At 38.8% G+C, this 20,102-nt stretch overlaps 1 protein-coding gene across 1 annotated transcript; it reads right to left on the bottom strand.

Annotated features, from left to right (window-relative positions):
* Positions 1–4,777: 4,777 nt before the first annotated feature.
* On the bottom strand, positions 4,778–4,942 carry LOC108063693 (uncharacterized; the record flags this gene model as incomplete). The annotated part of the gene is made up of 1 exon (XM_017150852.2): positions 4,778–4,942. A coding segment is annotated over one exon (165 nt), but the record flags the coding sequence as incomplete, so codon positions are not given.
* Positions 4,943–20,102: the final 15,160 nt, after the last annotated feature.

Genomic DNA, 20,102 nt, shown 5'->3' with positions numbered 1-20,102 from the left:
GCAGGAGGCATTTGCACTTGGAAATATAAATATATTCAATGGCCATTCGGTCGCACATGCATTATTTATGCATTTATCCGTGCCACAAAATTCATAAACATTTGTTGTGCAAATTTCCCTGGCTTGTTTCTCACGCCCTTGTCTCACGACCCAGTCCCTCCCCCTCCCACATTACGACCTTCTCATCTCTGGCGATTGCCAATAAATTCACATCAAAGGTCTTTATTTGTATTTGCTTAGCAGCGAGCCCCGAAAAGGATGCTCCTGCTCCTGCTCCTGCCCTAGACTCACAGCCAGCGGCCGGGCCTGTGCAAATATCATTTTCGTTTCAATTGAGCATCTCGGCTTAGGGCATTACTCGTTCCAGGACCTCGAGCGACACTCCCGTCATCGGCTAATCCTGCTCCGGCTGCCTGGCAACTAGAAAATCATTTAGCAGCAGCCCACAAGGATGCCAATGCGAGCACATCCTCCACGATGTGGCCGGCACGTGTCTATTAAGCGATCCTGGAGGCCCGGCTACACTTGAAAAAATAGTTACTTATCTCACAGATATTAGTATGTTTTCCATATATCTTATCTACCTTAATCTCATAAAACCAAAAGGATTAAAAGTGAGAAAATAATTACAAAAAGATTTAAATAAATAGTTAAGTCAATCGAAAACTAGTAAACTAACTGAATATTTAAAAAAAATTGTTTATTAAATTGTAGACCAAATTGTAATATAAATAGAAGTATTTATTATTAGGTTTTAAATAATTAATAAATAAATATTACATATATAAATATGAAATTAAATATTATTTATTTTCCTTTGATATTATTTCAGTTATAATTTACGTAAATCAACATTTATAAGTTAAAATGAAATACATCCAGACTTTTAGATTTGACACATTGTTATTTATTAAATATTTTTTCAAATTTACCCAGATTCACCGAGATTTCTCCCTGTGTAGGGGTGACTATGGCCGTCCCGAAAATTGTCGAACGCCTTGCATTGCAATGAACTCAACACTTGAGCCGTCGGGCTGACAAAGTAACTCTCGGCTTTAGTCGAATGACCGCCAATGGATTTTTAAATACCCAGCACACGCTTCTCGTTTTCTCCGGTGGGCGGCCAAAATTAAACGCTCTGCCGCTTTCGGCGAAACGATGCCCAAATAAATAACTCAATTGTTTTGTTGACATTTTATTTGACACGTGACTTTGACTGGTTAAACACACGACCTTCCCCGCCCCCCATTTACAGCCCGGTCTGTGCCGGGCTTAATGCTTTGTTCTTTTTGCGGTTCATGTGGTCGCCATCGTCGTTACTTCGTCGTAGCCGGCAGCAATTAATCTGGAAGGTGTCCATTAAGGCAGACACGCGTCCGCCGGCTGTGAAAACTGAACATACAGGTAGGTAGGTGGTGGGTGGTGGGAGGAGGATTTTATGGGCGGCTTCAGGGGGGTGGTGCTGTGAATGGCCGGGTAATAGTGTCAATTTGGTATTTATGGCCTTTTGCTGGCTGCCCCCATTCAGTGATTTGTGTTCACTCCTTAAATCGAAGGCATCCTCAGCATACTTAGGAGATAGGGGTTGGAAGCTAGGCGATCCTTTTGGGGTTAAAGGAATGAAATAAGCTATTTTTATAGCTCAATCAAGGATACATTTTAGGCAAATAAAAATCTGATTACAAGACAAAGAGAATTCAATATTCATATTTATACCTCAAATGTTCTCTAAAGTGTATTTACCAAAAAATGCTCCAAGTTTCCATACTGTTCACTGTTTAAGGTTATAGTTCCTAAGTCTTTGATGTCTAAGAAATCTATAACTTAACTGTAAAGTAAAGCCAAGTATTACTATATTAAAAACTAATTAGACAAGTTTGGAAAAAAGTGACTTTAAATAAATTTTAAAATACTAATACCCAACAATTACTAATATTTATTAGAAATTGTTAATTATATTTTATTTGTACTAAACCACTTGTTTTCCAAGACATATAGGAACACTTTGAATTTTAATCGGTACCAGAAGTGGGGTACCTTTCATAGCAGTGCAGCCAAAGAAGTTTTCAAGTAAAATATGTAAATGTGAGCCGAGTTTCCGCCAGGACTAATGCAAATTTCCTTAAAATAACCGGCAGAGCATACTACATAGCCACCAAAAAAAATTACCATACATATATGTGAGTGTGTTTTGCCAGGCAGCGGAAACGGAAGTGTGGAGCACTCACACACACGTAGTACGACCGCACACAAGCAAACAGATACACACAGGCCGAAAAATGTGCATGACTTGTTTAGTTTGAAAAAGTTTTGTCCGCCCGAGCCACCTATTTGCCATGCCGCTCATCTTTCTTGTTTGTCTGCAAAGACCTTTGACTTTCTTTTAAAACAATTTGGCTTTGTGTGCTTCTCAGCATGTGTGTGTGCGAGTGAGTGTGTGTGTGTGAGTGTGCGTTCGTGTGGTTGCTGACACAAACCAAATTTTAAACAAAAGAAGGCTAAAAGCATTCGCCGCTGCTCGTGAGACAAACCAACTTGGGCTGTTGGCTAACGGAAACCACACTCACACACATATACGTCCGTTGAGGCACACACACACACACGCATATCCTTCTGGTGCTAAGTGACTCTTACGCTTTGTTGTTCCTTTGAAGCGGCAGCAGCAGCAGCAGTATCGGCCCTGAAGTATATTGTTAACAGGATATATAATACACAAAATAAAGTTTTCAGCCAAAGTTACACAAAAGTATTTTACAAGTCCTGCCTCCTCCTTCCCGTTTTTCTCTTTCTCTCTTTTAAATCCTGAGCTTGGTCCTTTGCAGGACCCTGAAGATGGAAACGTGCATCACCTTTCAGTCGTTTTGTGTGTTTGATTTTTGGTATTGTTTTACTTTTGTTGATTCTACGTCCTTGCCGCATAAAAGAAGATTCGAGTTGAATTAAATAAAAAGAATATCTGGGCTGGCTTTACGATGTGGCCAGCAAATTTTGGGGAATTTCCAAATTGAACAATGCAAGCTATCGGAAAATTTTAGTTTAGCCTGAAATTTACCAGGTATTTAATTCGAAGACTGCAATATACACTTATGTATAATTGGCATAGAATATGTTTCTATCTTTGAATAGAAATGATTATCATTTTAAATAGCTTAATACAAATTATATTTTAAGTTTGAGCCCTACATCTTATACGTTTTAAAGTTTTTTTTAGTTATTTATAAATTTTTTTTATTTGTTTTTAAATAAATATTATTAAATCCTAAACAACTTTACATTACAACGATAGCACAGGTACACAGCCAAAAATTTCCACGAACCATTTCAAGTTTTCCATGATATTTGGGTGCTCCTGAGTAAAAGTCCCATACAAAATTATTTTCCATCACCTACAGGTTCCGCGGTATAGCTAAGAATACAAAAAACCGATGTTTGCCGACATTTTGAATTACGTGGCCTATATAATTGGACCAACCTTTATTATTTTCGGTAGGACCTACTCTCAATACATCAAGGCATTCCTAAAAAATAGTCCCCATTGTGAACCATTGCCCATGTCTTTGGAATTCGACGCCAAAGTTGAAAATCCCAAAATTGTAGAGATTTTTCTGATGGAAAAACAATTCTGAGGATTAAATCTTGAATGGAAGTAATTTTAACTATTCATTGTATCTATTGTTCATTGTATGCTTTAATTTCGGTTTAAAGCGATTTCATGAGATTATTTTTTATTGGATTTATTATACTAATAAAACCGTTTTTTTTATTTCATTATCTACTCCTAAATGTTGTCAAATTTTAAAAAAGTCAAGGCATCCTACAGAATGGGAGTAAACATTTACATTTTTCTGTGTATGTTCAGTGAACGTATTTCAGTTTCTTAGTTCTAGAGGTTGCCATGACTTATTCAAAATTTGACAACATTTAGGAGTAGATAATGAAATAAAAAAATCGGTTTTATTAGTATAAGAAATCCAATAAAATGTTCTCATGAAAACGCTTTAAACCGAAATTAAAGCATACAATGAACAATAGATACAATGAATAGTTAAAATTAATTCCATTCAAGATTTAATCCTCAGAATTGTTTTTCCATCAGAAAAATCTCTACAATTTTGGGATTTTCAACTTTGGCGTCGAATTCCAAAGACATGGGCAATGGTTCACAATGGGGACTATTTTTTAGGAATGCCTTGATGTATTGAGAGTAGGTCCTACCGAAAATAATAAAGGTTGGCCCAATTATATAGGCCACGTAATTCAAAATGTCGGCAAACATCGGTTATTTGTATTCTTAGCTATACCGCGGAACCTGTAGGTGATGGAAAATAATTTTGTATGGGACTTTTACTCAGGAGCACCCAAATATCATGGAAAACTTGAAATGGTTCGTGGAAATTTCACAAAGTTTAATTTTGTGTTCCTGTGTAGCATTTAAATTTTCAGAAACTTCCTGTAAAATATCTGGCATAAAGCACCGAATGGGGACAAATAGAGGACTCCCAGGCAGCCAGTGGCCCCCATTTATCAGGATCCATTTAGGAACGGAAAACTCCTGTTTCGGAGGATGGGAAAAAAATAAACTGGCAACTGGCGACGAGCTGTCAGTTGGCTAAAGCTTTACGAGTATTGAAGCATTCGTACGGGGCAAAAATAAATGTTTTCAAATGTTTGACGCGTACTGACAACAAATAAGCACATCCGAGTGTCCTCCCACCCCTCTACCAATACAAATACACGGCCAGACACGCACACACTCTTTTTGGCACGGATGGGGAGCTCAGTGTGTGTGTGTGCGTGCGTTTAATGTCTGTAATTTACCGTTAAGTAGACAAGTATTAATGGTAGAATACCAACGGAATGCGTAACAGAACGCAGCTCCACAAACATACAAAACAGGGCCATAAGAGTCACAGACAAGACGAGAGCAGTCAGCATTCAGCAGTCATGAAAGCCATGAAAAAGCAGTAGTGCACTGAGAGAAATGATAGGAATTAATTATTTAATTATTAGCGTAGTTTATACTTATGGCCAAACATACATATATTATATAAAATATTTATTTAGACTTTAAGAATTTAAATAGAAACATTGATATAATTAAATTTCACCTTTTTATATTTTTACTTTAAATATTTTTCATATCATTTGAATTTTTAGCTTGCGTTAAATACCCCATAATTGTATAAGAATTGAAGCACCAAAAAATACAATTTATTGCTTTTAAATATTTTAAAATATCAAAAACAAATAGTCTAAAAATGTGTTGTATTATAAAAACATTTTCAAAAGTGCTCTCTCGAGTATTTTTCTTCGTGTGGTGGCATTGGCAAAAAACAAAATGGCGACTAGGACGAGGACAACATTCGTTTGACTTGACGTTGAAGTTACATGTTAACTGTGGCAGTGCCACCCCCACGAGCACCACCCCCACGAGCACCACCCCCTTCACCCATACACCAGCCCCTCCCCACACATACACATACAAGCACAAATAAGCAATTGTCATTGTGGCGCGCGCATGTTGCCTCCCCAGGAAAGATGTCAAAAAAACAAAAAAAAAAACGGAAAAAAAGTAAACTGAGCCAAACGGAAAAAACGCCAAGAAATTCCAAAGAAAACTCAACTTTGGATTGTTGGCATTTTTGTTGTGTGCTTTGAATGCCAAGGGGGTGGCACTGGGTGTTATGGGAGCCATGGGTGCTATTGGGAATTGGGGGGCTTGAAGCTTGAGGCTTGAAAGGCAGAAATACTTGAGCGTTAAAATAGTAGATAAGGCGAATGACAAGAGAGAGCGACGACGACAAAACAAACGCGCCATTTTCCCTGACGTTTCGCAATTTGACATTTTACGTGATTTTGGACCGGGGCCAGAAGATCCTTTTTGTGACTTGCCATTTGCCGAAAATTACAAACTGCCAAACTGTGTGTGCACGTTGCTCCTTCTGCTACTGCTGCTGCTGCGCTTATGTAATTGAGTTCGAAAGCGGCCAGCTCAACCACTAAAAAATAAGAAAAGCCCCCAGCCACCCAACCACCCAGCTAAAAGGAGCTGAAGAAAAGAAGCTGGAGCACATTTTTCACAATTCATTTCATTTGGCGGCGTTCGCTGCGAGGCAACATTATTACAAAAAATATTGCTCAAAATAGAAGAAAGCTGCGAGCAGCAGAAAGGAAACGAAAAAAATGGCAGCATAACTTAAGGCGCTTTCGCATGAGCACACAAAAAAATGGAGCACTTTAAACGGGAAAAAAATATAAAAAAAAAACAAAGGAGGCAAAGCGAACAAATGCTGCAGAATAATTTCGTTTTTTGTTTACATTTGCGCTCCATCTCCAAGAGCTCCGGCAACATTTCAAAGTCCTCGTTGTCGTCATCCCCATCCTTATCCTTATCCTTAGCCCCATTCTCATTCTTACCATATCCTTAGTAGTGGATGTGACTAGACTAAGATGGATTAAGCCCCGAGTAGAGCACCCGGGACCCATTATTCTCCGGGAGCTCGAGAGTGAAGCGAAAGAACTAAACAATTTTTCTTGATTTCTCTTTGGCTTTTTGCCTCCTGCTTTCTTTTTTCCACCATCGCTGCCATCCATTTTTGCCTCCGCCTTTACTGGCTTTGTTTGTGTCTTCGAGCATTAGAAAATAATATTTTATTCGCTTCACTTACAATTTTTCTTGTAGTGTTTGCGCTTCGCTGCATATTCCTGGGGCGAAAACGAAAACGAGTAGGAGGATGTGTAAGCGGTTCTTCCATGGGGAAGTTGCAAAGCGGAAACGCCGCCATATTGTTGGAGTTGTTGATGTTGAAAAATGTTACATGCCAGAAATTGCTGGTTACCCACATGGAAATTACGTAGCATGTTTCATTGAGGAAGCCCAGTCACCATTCCAATTTCCCCACCAAACTGCAGTTGTTAGCTATTGGCTGGCACTTTTTACACGACTTTCGAGGCATTTATCGTCTGGCGTTACAGCTCGTTATCGACGATATGCAGCCAGGCATTGGCGAAACTAACATTTTTCGAAATGACACGGCGCATTCTTGACATGTCTCATCTGAAACGACCGCTATAAATTAATAATAACGAAAACGTTGCATCATTTTTATATGTAACTACATACTAGTGTGGTTATCCTTTACATATTAAACTTAAAACTTAGGTGAACCCCATTACTATAACTTAATCTAAGGCAATTTTTTTTAATTAAAAAATAATTCAATATTTTTATTTTATTAGTCCTAAAAATACTGTTTTTAATAAAAGGAAAAACTAGATATGTTAAAAATTGTTACTAACGCAAAAACGTCAGAGTAGATTTCATATCTGAATATGGTCTGTATTTTTATAACAACGAGGCTAATTTTTCTCCTTATACCATTTTTTTTCCACTGTGCATTTTACAAAGCTTAAGGCAATTTCCCGCATTACATTTACATGCACCTGAGCGAAACAAAAAGATTTCGACTAATCCGCATACCGGCGAAAGAATTCGCAGCCAAACGCAGGCAAACATTTCGATCACATGTAGTCCTCATTTCGCAAATGATTTTGTTGGGCCGCATAGCTCGGTTAGTTGTAAACCTTTTTGCATTTAATTTTCCAACTATGCATTGAGGCAAAAATTCGCAATATGCGCGTGAACGCAGGGCACACACACAAACGTACACACACACTCTCATCGTGGTGTAAGCCAACAAAAATCAATTTTATTTGAATTTAACAATTTAACCGTAAAACCACACCAAGCATTTTAAACGCATTTTTAATAGACTCAAATATGTGTTGCATAAAACGCGGATCCCAGGACCTCCAAACCGGAAGGGGCGGGCAAAAAAGCGGGGGGCGTGGACCGCTGGCCACGCATCGATATTTCCGCCATTTTGTTTTGTTTGCTACCAAATTGGCGCATTTACATACAAAGCGGCGTTAAAATATCGTTTGTTTTGCGAACATCAGAAGCGGCAGCCCTGTTTTCCCGCTTTTCCGCTTCACCCACACTTTTTTCCCTTATTTCGCTGATGAAAAATTAGTTTTTACATGCACATACTCGCACATAGATCAATGTGTGTGCGATGTGTTTGCACATTGTCTGCATACTTTTGGCGCTGGCACAAAGTCGCGTGCCTTTTTGTTTGCCATCGTATACGCGAACAGCAAATATTTGTGCAATAAAAAGCACTCACCTACGCACGCCAAACGCCACTAAGCAGCTTCCATGAGCAGCTTAATAAACGATTCGCCTGTGGTCCCCAGTAAAACGATCTATATTGTGGTTAAAAAGCTTTATAAATAGGGAAGCTACATGGGTTTATTCTGGATAAACTATATATATTACTTTAAGTCAACTATATATAAATAAACTAAAAAAAACAAACCATTATAAATCCCAGATTACCCTTGTAATCTGAACCTTAAAAAACTCATTGAGAGTCAAGTAAAAAAGGCTTTATTTAACTTTATACAGAAACTCAGCACCTTTAACTGAAGAATATCAATAAGAATTTTCGTACTCCCATTTGTTAAGTTCGTTTGAACATCCAAATATTTGCACACAAGCGAATATTAATTTATACATATTTATTTTATTGTAAACCCATATTCACTGTGTTACAATTTGTAAATAAATAGAAAGATTAACATCGTAATCTGAACCCAAAAAAAAAAAACATTATTTAACTTTACACAAAAACTCACCAGTTAACTGAAGAATATTAATTATGAATGTTCATAATATAGTTTTAATTTCAATACGAATTTTCAGTATTCCCATTTGTGAAATTCGTTTGAACATACACATATTTGCACGCAAACCCTGCGGCCAGTTTACAATAAACTGACCCGAATATTAAGTTATTTGTATTTATTTTATTGTGAACCCATATTCAAAGGATGTTTTTTTGCAGAGTGGGAGAAACCCACCCAAAGTGCAAACAATCGCATTCGCTACACATGTTGCCCGACCCGAAACCATAACGCCAACTGACCATGAAATGAAAGTGCATAAAATACTTCTATAACGCTGTTTCTGCTGACAATTGCACGTTGTGTGGTCGAATAGAATGGAAAATAATAGAACAAAAAGTAGAAAAAAGGGCAGAATTGCCCCCACAAAGTCGAGTATTTGCCTTTGGGTTTCTGTGTAGTCAGGGCAACCTATGAAATGCTTATGCTACGAAAGGGATATCAAAAGCTGTGATAGGCGTAACTATGGTCGAGTTCTCCTCTGCCACGTGCACCCATCTCTATATCCATATCCATACTCCATCCACATCTTGTTCCAGGGGAGGTGACGAAACTCGCCTTCTGCTTTGACAATTTCAACATAAATTTCGTCAATTTTTACTTGCGACAACTACGTTGGGGCGCTTGGGAAACATCTGCCGCCATTTGCAGTTCAATGGAAACATATTGGCAGCAGGGGCAGGCTCTGCGTCACTTCTATATAAATACTATATAGTGGAGGCCCGAGCAGCAGGAGAAGACCATGTCAGCACCACGGGATGCACGGGAGCCATCGAAGCTTTTAATTCCTGTCTAAGCCTCTATCCTGAACAGGGTTGCTTTTTTTTCAAGTCGCAAAACTTTTAAATAAGTTAGGAGATTTCATAAAAATATATTAGCACTTTCTTTTTAAAATTCTTTGAGATTTTTGTTCGACAAATAACATAAATGTCGTAACTATTTGAATATAATATCTAAAACATTATTTAATTTCAATTTAATTTATTTAGTTAAAATCTTTTAATTTAATTTGGCTATTCGTAATAGCGTTTTGATCTTATTTTATCAAATATTTCTTATTCCTGAAGTAAACATTTTAACAAGCGTAATACTTTTGTGTTTTTAAATGATAAATGCATTTTTTTTATTATTGATTAGCCATTGAATAGATAGATATTTCTTACGGTAAAACTAAATTAAACATATTTATTGGACTTACTGCCTAGTTTTACCTAGATCACCCTGTTCTGCTTCGTAACGAGTACACTTAATATGTAGCTCAAGTAGCGGCCAAGCAAGAAAGGACGATTCGAAAGGAAAGGCAAAGCCGTTTGGCAGGCAGGACAATGGCAAAGGCTCTGGCAATCTAAGAAAATGCTACAAGCTTACACACACTGACACTTTGACTGGCTGCTCAGTCGGACTTCTGTGCCATTTCCATTCCCTACGTGCCAGCAGGTGTGTGGCGGCCTGTCCTTGGCTCCTGGCCCAGATAGAAAAGGAGCAGTGGGCAGGACGATGGGGACGGGGACATCCAGGGGCTGGGATAACAGAGTCACGGCAGTGGCACTGGAACTGGCACTGGCGTCACGTGGTCACAACATAAAAACGTGATGAAATTTCACAAAAATAAAAGCTCTTACCCATACGGTTCCTGGCCGACAAACGACTCCCGACCCCGAGTGACAAGCAGAACGGCCAAAAGCACGCAGAAAAATTAGGCATTATTAAAGGGCACCGTTTTCTCGTCCGTTTGTTAAATTTAAAGTAGGGTTAAAACCTAGAAATAGTATGGGAAATCAGAGCTTTAACCCTACTTTAAATTTATTATTTATTTAAGAAAACAAGATAAATTTTTTAAAATAAATATTTTCAAATATTTAATAGTTGAAGTTGTTTTAAATATGTCACTTATAATTTATAAGTTATAAAGCAGTTTAGGAAACATATTTATAACTGTAGAACGTTGATCAGATGACATTCTACAGAAACCATTTTTTAAAATATCATTTGAAAATATAATATTTAAAACTTATCTTTCTACAAAGTCAAAAAAAAAAATATTAAATATTAAAATATTTCGAAATAATTGACCCACAAATGTATTTTATCTCAGTGCACTCGGTTATTGAATGGGGGCGAGGTCTGGACTTTTACGACCTGGGCTATGCGATTGCTTGACACGGCTAAATGCGCCGTAGTGGCGTAAATAAGTAGTAAAAAATTTATAGGATTTGCGTTTTTGGGGTTCGCACAACAGTTGCAGACGCACAACACGAGCGAGGGTAATTAATAAAAAAATCGCTGCCCTCACTTGACGACGGAACCCAAAAGCCGTATTGCTTAAAGCTGCCCGACCGCGACATGATAAACAATTAGAAATGTCACATCGAGGAAGAAGAGGAGAGGGACTATCCAGCAGAAACCATAATAACGTAAGCTGGAAATCCCCGACCCATAAGCGCAGCTCACAAAAAGCAACGGCAACAAACAAAATAGCAACACCAACCGCTGGGAGAAAGGGAGAGGAGAAAGAGTTCTCCCCGGGCTCGTCCATTTTTATAATCGCATTTTTATGATTAAGACGCATTTTATGGGATTTTAACTGCTATTATTTTCGCTTTTAACTGTCACAATAAAGTCAAACTTAAAGACAGCAAAAGCTGCACACAGAGTTCCTTTGTTTATGCGGCCCATCCACAAGACCATCGTCCCTGGGATCTCGGGTCCCAGCCCCGAGTCCCTCTCCCCTGAATAAATGCCTTAAATCCGCCGGAGGCACTGAAAGCTGAAAAGAAAAAAAAACGTACTGAAAGAAGACGATTCATCTTGCCAGAGGAAACTTTGTTATGCAGATTTCAAAAGAGATTTTCGACGAGAATTGCGGCTGCTGCGATTAAATTATGTCCCTCATATTGAATGGAGTATTGACCTTAGGAAATACTCAGACTGCTGAGATTCATATTAATATTTCCACCAAGGAGTGACCGTTTAGTCTGCTTAATTATTTCGGACTCACTATGGAAATTTATCCGTTCGGAAAACTAAAAATGGATAAAAAATGGACTTACATTCACTTACCATATCCTATATATAGAAAACAATAAAATATTAGAAAATATTAAAAAAAAAGTAACGCAAAATATGCAAATACCCTTTAATTAATTATTATAAGAACATGCTACATTTAAAATAAATAAATAAAAATAAATATGGCAATGAATAACAGGCCACATTAGTAGGACTGATCATTATAATCCTTGAAATCAATTACAGTTTAGTAAGAAAAGTAAGAAGAATCTTTATACTATATTATAGTTTTATAAATTACATTTACATCTGCTAAACAGGTTTGTTTATTTCTTTTAACAATGATCTCTTAATATTTACGTATTCTAGTCCTTAATTTCTTTCGCATCCTAATCTATCCGTTAAAACACGTCGGTCCAAGTAAGGACCTGCAATTAATGCTTTTATTAAAAGCCATTTTATCTGCCATGGTCGAAGCCAAAATGGCAAATAAATATTGTTGTAAAAATTGATGTGCAATTCGATGCTGGCTGCTCCACATTAACGTTTACGGCTGGCCAGTAAAAAGAAAATCCGGCGACGGAATCGCCAAAATGCCCGGCGACTCCGTCAAAATGCTACGATATGAACTCTTTTTTAATGAGGTGCTAAAAATGCCGTTATTGTTATGACAGCAAGGAGGCCATTTGACGACCGCACATCTCGAAATCAGTCAGGACATTAAAGCGAACTTTTTCCCCCAAGAAGAAGAAGGGATGCGAATTCCGCTCGGGGACCGTTTAAGTTGTCTTTAAACATCGATTTGTAAATTGTTAAATGATTGCCGGCTAAATGCGCGTGGCTAATGCCCTGGCTTGAACAACCCCTGCTTTTCCTCGCAATTTCCATCTACTTATTTTCCCTTGGCCTTCGCATCCTTCCGCTCGGTTGGCAAGGGTTGTTTGGGTCCGTGAGTCTGGGTTTCGCATCGAATTCCAAGCATTTTCGTCCAATGCGCTCACATTTTTTCGAACGTTTGCGAGTTTGATTTTCGATATCGCTATATGCAATGCTCCCCCTTTTTTGTATTTACAACTCTCGAAGGGAGATTTCTTGGGTCCTCGAGTCACTTCACTTGAGGAAGCGCTCTTGGCGACCCCAAGTGCTACTCCAAGTCCAAGAAGGGCGGAAGACGGCATTGAATATTCAAGCGGCGGAGTGGTTGGGGCAGCGCCTTGTTTCATTGGCGGTTTTTATGAAACTTTGGCAGCCATTTAGAAAAATGTTGTCCAAAGGCAAATTGAACTGGCCATTTGTTCGGGGGCTTTCGTCTTATTTCCTTTTGTTTTTCTTCAGTTTTTTTTCCCTGACAAGCATAACACTTTGCAGCAGTAGCAGCAGCAGTTGGCAAACAAATTTGAATTTATATTAATTTATTAGCATAGGAAAAGCGCAGCCTCCGCGGCTAAGTGTTAGCCGTAAGTCGAATCGCCGCAGTTGACACAAAAACTTTGGCCACCGGCGAGTGTAATGAAAATGAAAAGTAATTCCAGAATTTTTAGCAATGGACTTGCTAATTTGAAATGTAAATTGCCGTGCTAAGCGGCGGCCAATAAAAGAAAGAAAGATCCCAAAAAGCCAGGGCCAAGTCAAATTAATGCACTAGAAAAAATTTAATTTAAAAATTAAATAATTTTAATTAATGGAAATTATAAATAAATAAAGGTAAGACAATCAAAAAATATATAAAAAATTACTTTGAAAAGAATTTAAAGGTTTCTAAGACCACGATTCTAAAAACCTTAAAAATGGATTTATTTTGTTTCAATTTCTTCGTTTTAATAAAATTGTAATTCTGTTACTTTATGTTTAGTCGAAGTAAGAGATTTAAAATTAAAAAAATATATATTTTTTTACCTAATGAGTTTAATATTTCGTTTTATGTGTGCCTGACGAAATGGACGACTTTCTGCATATTTATTAATACGCGCATTTCTCACGTCGGATTTGCATGAAGTGGGGTGTTAGGAAACCCAAAGCTGCGACTTCATTTTGCGTTTTAAGTGGTCCCCAAAAATATGCAGCACTTGTGCGAAATATGCGCCACAAAGCCAAAGTGCCAGCTATGCAAAATTATGCTAATGCCAGGTGGGATCCACAAACCAGAGCCCAGATCCCAGGACCTGTGGGAGCATTTGGCCAAATGTCAACCGTTTTGGCAACAGCATGCAGTTAGCAAAAGCGAAGCGACGACCCCCAGGTGCAAACGCCACGAACTTTAACACGCCCATTTGCACTTTAAAGCCCTGTCCTTCCCTCAGTAACTCCCCTAACCCCACTCCGCATTTTCCATTTCCCAAAGCTTTCCTCACTCATAAAATGCGCATTAAACACACGCAGCTCGAAACTGTTGCCGGCTTGGCCAAATCCAAAGGATTTAGTTACGCCACAGGAGGCGGTTACTTCACGTCTATTGCGCCATCTTTGCATACAGACGCCGAACATCTAACCAGTTGTACACCCACTACCTACTACCCCCCACCCAACTAACCAACCCACCCACACACGCACACACTCGCCGACAACCTTTGCGCCCCAGCTGGTAACATCAATGGCTTTTTCATCCATCAAACATGGCGTCAAACGTCACGGGCTGCGAGCGCAAAAAGGCGAGCTATTGTCGTCTAATACCGCAGCGACAGCCCGGCATCCCGGCATCCCAACAACCTGACGGCCCAACAGACGGGTCCCCGAACTCCGTGCTCCGTGCTCCGAACTTCGCACCCTGATCCCACAGCTCTGAATCCCCAAACCCAAAACCAAACCCAAACCAAACCGAACCAAGCCAAACCAAACCGTAACTCCGGTCCCAAGCTCCCGGCAGACCGCACCCCATGCATCACATCACTTCCGCTGCCTGCTGGCACTGGCGCAGTCGGTTGGCACTGAGAAAAATAACCACCTTATACCTTAATAGTACCACCATCTTAATTGTTAAATATCTTTTAGCCTCTTAACAATACGAATTTATACAGAAAATATTTTGATTTTAAACTGGGCTGTTGGAAATGTTTTTTAAGTATTACCTTTAAAACCAATTTAATAATTTATGAAATAAGATAATAAAAAATATCGATTTTAAACACATTGTTAAATAAATTGTTTATTGATTAATGTTTCATTTTGGTCTAATAACTGCCTGATTTTTATTAAAATTTAATATCTAATATGTTTTTCTGTTGAGTTTCCATTAATAACAATCGTAACATTTTTCCTGAATAGTTAAAGGTAAGATCAATAATATAAATATACCATTTATGGTAACTTCTAGCATCAAGAATTTTGAAATTGTAGGATCTACTAAATTTCTGTTGAAACTTAAATATAACTATTTTAGTTTTAAATTGTTGATTTTTCTTAAAAACTCTTAGCCACATTTATTTGTATCAAACTCTTTGTTGTCTATAATATTTCTAAATAAAATGTAGGAAGTAAGTGTATAGCATGCGCGGATACACGGGGGGTGATATGGGTTATATATCACCCCCAATCGGGTGAAAAATGAATGGAATATTAGTATTCAAAAAGTATGCAACAAAAAATTTGTTCGGATATCACAGCGCCACCCCCCCCCCCTCCCCCACCAACAAAATCCTAGATCCGCCACTGGTGTATTCTTCCCACTAATGAGATGATTTAAACTGTTACAAAAATATTATATCAAATAAAGGCCATGAATTTAGCAGGCAAATAAATTACAAAGTTTGATCTTATTTGATGAGTCGTGTTCAATACTATCTATAAATACCCCAATTAAACTGTTGTATTTTCTTCCAGTGCACGGAATGGGTGCGGCTGCCACCGCCGTGGGCTACATAATCTTGCCAGCTTTATGTGTGCTGATGACTTGCTGAGCCTCGAAGATGGAGATGCGAACTGGCAGAGGGGGCAGCAGCAGGATCTATGTGGTGCACTGTGCTCCGAAAGTGCTGACTCGGATTTTGTGCCCGGCCGGATTTTCTGGGTCCCGTGGTGGGGATGGAATATGGCCTCCCATTCCCATCCGCAGTCGCGATGCCTTTGCTGTTGGCTCAGCATGTTGCTGGCGTCTAAATACATGGACACACACACACTGCCACTTGCATAAGCATAGACATTCATATAATGCTTGTAATATTTGCGCTTAGCCTTTGGGGGGATTCGTTTTGGCCCGGCCCCCCAAAAAGCAGGCCATCTCCGCCCCATTATGGCTGTCCGGCTTTTTGCTTTCGCCTTTTTTGCTCCAAGTGTCCTTGGGGCCTTCGGCTTTGGCTTTGGCTGGCGCTTCAGTCGAGTTCAAAATGTTTATTTTGTTGTCCTTAGGTTAGTCGTTTGCTCATTTTGCCCTCCCTTTTTTCCATCGCCATTCTCCAGCTTGTTTGCAGAAATGTACGGAGCTACATAAATGTGGATGTGCATTGCTTTTTGCCAACTTGTGTGCTTGTGCGCTATTTGATTTGAACTGTTTGCATTTTGCGCTGTTTACATTTCTCAGGAATATATCTAGCCCGTGCCTCTGGTAAATATCCTTGATCCATTTGCAAACAGTAGCAGTGCGTCTCGTTCATGTTTTAAAGCGGCCCCTCGGGTCAAGTGAGTCTTATGGTTGAACTTATGGTCTTATTTATTAGCTAGAGCTCAAGATTACCATGTCATGAACTTAAGCGGGGCTATTAACGATTTCTAGCTAAATTCGAACATTTTATTTAGGTCGAACGACGCCTTTTTCATATAACATTTAAATGAAAGTGATACATAAGCAATATTAAGTAGAAATTTTCTTATCTAAATAAAAAAATATTAATAAGATTTTATAAATTTAAGAAAGTTTAAATCTCGCCCATTCAATAGCAGATTTACTCCATTTAAAACCACGACATAATTCGCCTTTAAGTATCCTCATCCCCCAGAATCACTTCTTGTGCACCACAATGGAAAAAGCGGAATCAGCAAACAGTTTTCAGCTCAAAAAAGATTTGAATGTCCGTCATAGCCAAATGCCGTGTAATATGAAAAGAGTGGGCCACATAAAAGGAACCCACAATGCTGACGCCTGATTCTGGTTGCGATTCTGAATCTGTGATGCCAAAAGCTGATGCCATCCTGACGATGATGAGCGCAGCGCACAAAACGATGATGCACAAATCCTTTAAGAGCGGATTTGGAATTTCTGCGAGAAGGAGGAGGCGGAGGGGGACTTTCTTGGGGGAGGAGCAGCAGGACAACAAAGGCGGGCTTAGTCGGAATGGGGGACACTTTTCCCGGTGAATATAAGAACGAGGGGACAGGCTTTAAAGTATCGTGGAATGGATGCCAACTAAGATCCGCATAAGCCGCCCGCTGCGAAGCAGCTGGATATCATTGCGACTTCGTTCGGAGTCCATTTTACCGATATGATATGGGGTCTCTATCGCCAAGGCCTTTGCTCGGAGGAAGTGTTGTATTTGTAGTGCTGAAAACTATTTGTTTTTACCCGCTGTGCGGAGCTGTGAGCGAAATGTTCGCAATTCCGAGCTATGTGTTATCCGTAATGGTTATTGGAAACGAAGCCGAAAATTGCTCTCAAATATTGACTTTGTCTGACTAGTTTGCTATTTGCAACTCGATAAGTCGTCTTCGTGCACTGAGAAAATTAGCAAATGCTTAAGATGAATAATAAATAGCATGAACTTAAGTGAGGCTAAAAGTAATTCAATGTTGAAAGCCACTTTAAAAGGTTAGTAATGTGATTTTTCGCTTTAAACATTTTTAAGGCATTAATTTTAAAATCATGAAAACCTTCTGGTTTTATTGGAACCAAATTCATGAGATTTCTGTAACATCAATATCACCATTTCGGTTCCTAGATTCATATGTATTGATTTATTGATTCTTAATATTAAAGATAATTAATTTAAAATTTTTTTAATATATTTTAATATTTTTGTTCATAAAAGAATGTTTTATTTGTCGTAAAAGCTAATTAAATATCATATTTTTTCTGTTTAAGTAAATCGGCTTTAAGTGGGTTACAGTACTATATTACAATTCTTTGGACACATATGCCTATGATTATTTCCGCACTGTATTCTCTGACGACAGTAACCGTGGCAACTTTCCCCCATTTCCCCTTCGCATCGCACTGTCAGCCATGAACTTTTATTATGCCTTAAGGTAAATTGTTTTATTTATTTTTTAGGCCTGTCGCCAGCCAAACAGTAATGGCAACTGCGTCGCCAGGATCCTTGGTCCTTGGTCCTGGTCAACGTATAATTCAGCGTTACTTTGTTGCCACCCTTGCAGCCACATCCACATCCACATCCGCATCCACCACCCACGGAGCATACAGCATCCGCAATCATATCCGCATCCCTTTTGGGCCGACGGCCAACGAAAAAATCGCAACAATTTGTAATGCCAAATATTTTATTCATTCTGCGTTTGCCGAGCCGCCTCCTTGGGCCACATAAATAAATACATATTTGTGTATTTATTTTTTTAGCCCTGTCGGTGCGATTGGCTCAACAGGTCAGAGCCAGAGCAGCGGGAGTTCCGGACCCTCGCGGCTCTGTCCTCACATGAGGACATTAATGCGAAGGCTTTTCCTGCATACAAATGCAGCCCGTTTTCGTTGCCCCGGAAAAAGCGGAGAACCGGAAAAGTTGTGGTGCAAAATTTATCACGCCATTAGTGTGGAGCACAGTTTACCGGAATACATATATTCACAATTTGTTCATGTCAATTGTGCGTGAGCTTTTTGCTGTGTCAAATGGTTTAATAAATTATATCTGTTCTTCCTGTTTCGGAATTAAATGGCATTTTATTTAAACAGAATAAATAGGAATTACTGCTGTTACGAAATTAAACATGATTTAAATTCTAGGGTTATAAAATTTGTAATAGCTAAAACTTTTAGCTTAATTTAAGGTTATAGTTAGTAGATATCGTTTGGAATGTTAAACTTTGGTCAGATATAACACCATAAAATATTTCTTAAAAACTATTTAAAAAGGAAAATATTTACCGAAATTTTATAATTTTATCTGAAAAAACTAAAATATGGAGTTTGTAACTTTTTACATCTTCTAAACTTATTCTTGTAGGCAGCATATATTTAGGTAATAAACAAAGTTATAATTTTATTTAAAAGAGGTTTGTCTTGGGATATTTTCTGATTTCGAAGGGCTAATTTATCTAGTCATCCGTTTTCACCCAGTAAATTAGCTTGGCAGCATTATCTGGCCTCTAAAATTAATCGAAACTCCATAAACGCATCAACACATTGGCAATGCGAGCATAATGAACTCAATGCTGGGGCGTCGGGTCATTTGTCTATTATGGCGCATTGATTAGCGCCTGACCCCCATTTCGCAGTTCACACTTGCGGGTCGCCAGCGCCCCACCGCCGCCGACGCCCCCGCCCCGCCCACACATTTATGCTATGCCACACATGTCGTGTTTAATTAACCCCGAACAATTTCAGTTTCCGCTGCACGCCACCGAAATCGCACCGCCAATGGACACGAACACATGCACTTAGCTGCATATTCACTCAAACAAAAGGCACGCGCATAATTCCCATATGTATGTAGTTTGTGCACTCCGAACCCTATTGTGCCCACACCAATACCCCACCCCACCACCTACAACTCCCTCGAAAGTGGCCCCAATATCGGGATGCCGTCGGAAACACAGTGACCCAAATTAATCTTAGTCATTAGCAGGAGCCAACTGCAAGTGTCGAGCGGAATGCGAACTCAGGGCCCTCTGACGACAGGCGATGACATCGGGATTCGGAGGCGGTCTTGGAGATGGGGGACGGCGGAACTACGACGGGCCCATCCAAAACCGATGCCCTTGAGTTTCCATGTCTAGGCTGCGCGTAGACAAAGTGCCAAAAGTTTCATCGTGGGTGAAGGTAAAACCGAGAAGGATTTCGCTTCCTGTTTTAGAATTTACAAAATCGAGGGCAGTGAAATCAAAGTTAATTCTATAATAATAATAAAATTGATAATAAAATATTTACAGCTTTTAGTTTCTAAGAATTTTCTATGATTCATAATGCCGTTTTCGCACCAGCATATTCAATTTAAAATACGCTCACACAGCAACGAAAGTTTTTAAGGCTTAAAATAAACTTTAATTTTAACATCCTGACACTCCTTTATTTAAAAATCCGAAAGCAAAAATATAATATACAAAATAAAATAGCTGGTATTATTTTAACCTTGAGATTAAAACTTCTGTTTGGAGTATTAATAAAGCAAAACTTAACGATTTTAGCTATCAATTTATTTTAAAATTTCTTTTAGTCAAAGTTCTCTTTTAGTCGTTCCTTAAATTACTCGTCT

Source organism: Drosophila takahashii, chromosome 3L (genome assembly GCF_030179915.1).
Source record: "Drosophila takahashii strain IR98-3 E-12201 chromosome 3L, DtakHiC1v2, whole genome shotgun sequence".
Classification (NCBI taxonomy): Eukaryota; Metazoa; Arthropoda; class Insecta; order Diptera; family Drosophilidae; genus Drosophila; species Drosophila takahashii.
This window is presented reverse-complemented; position numbering and strand designations above follow the sequence as displayed.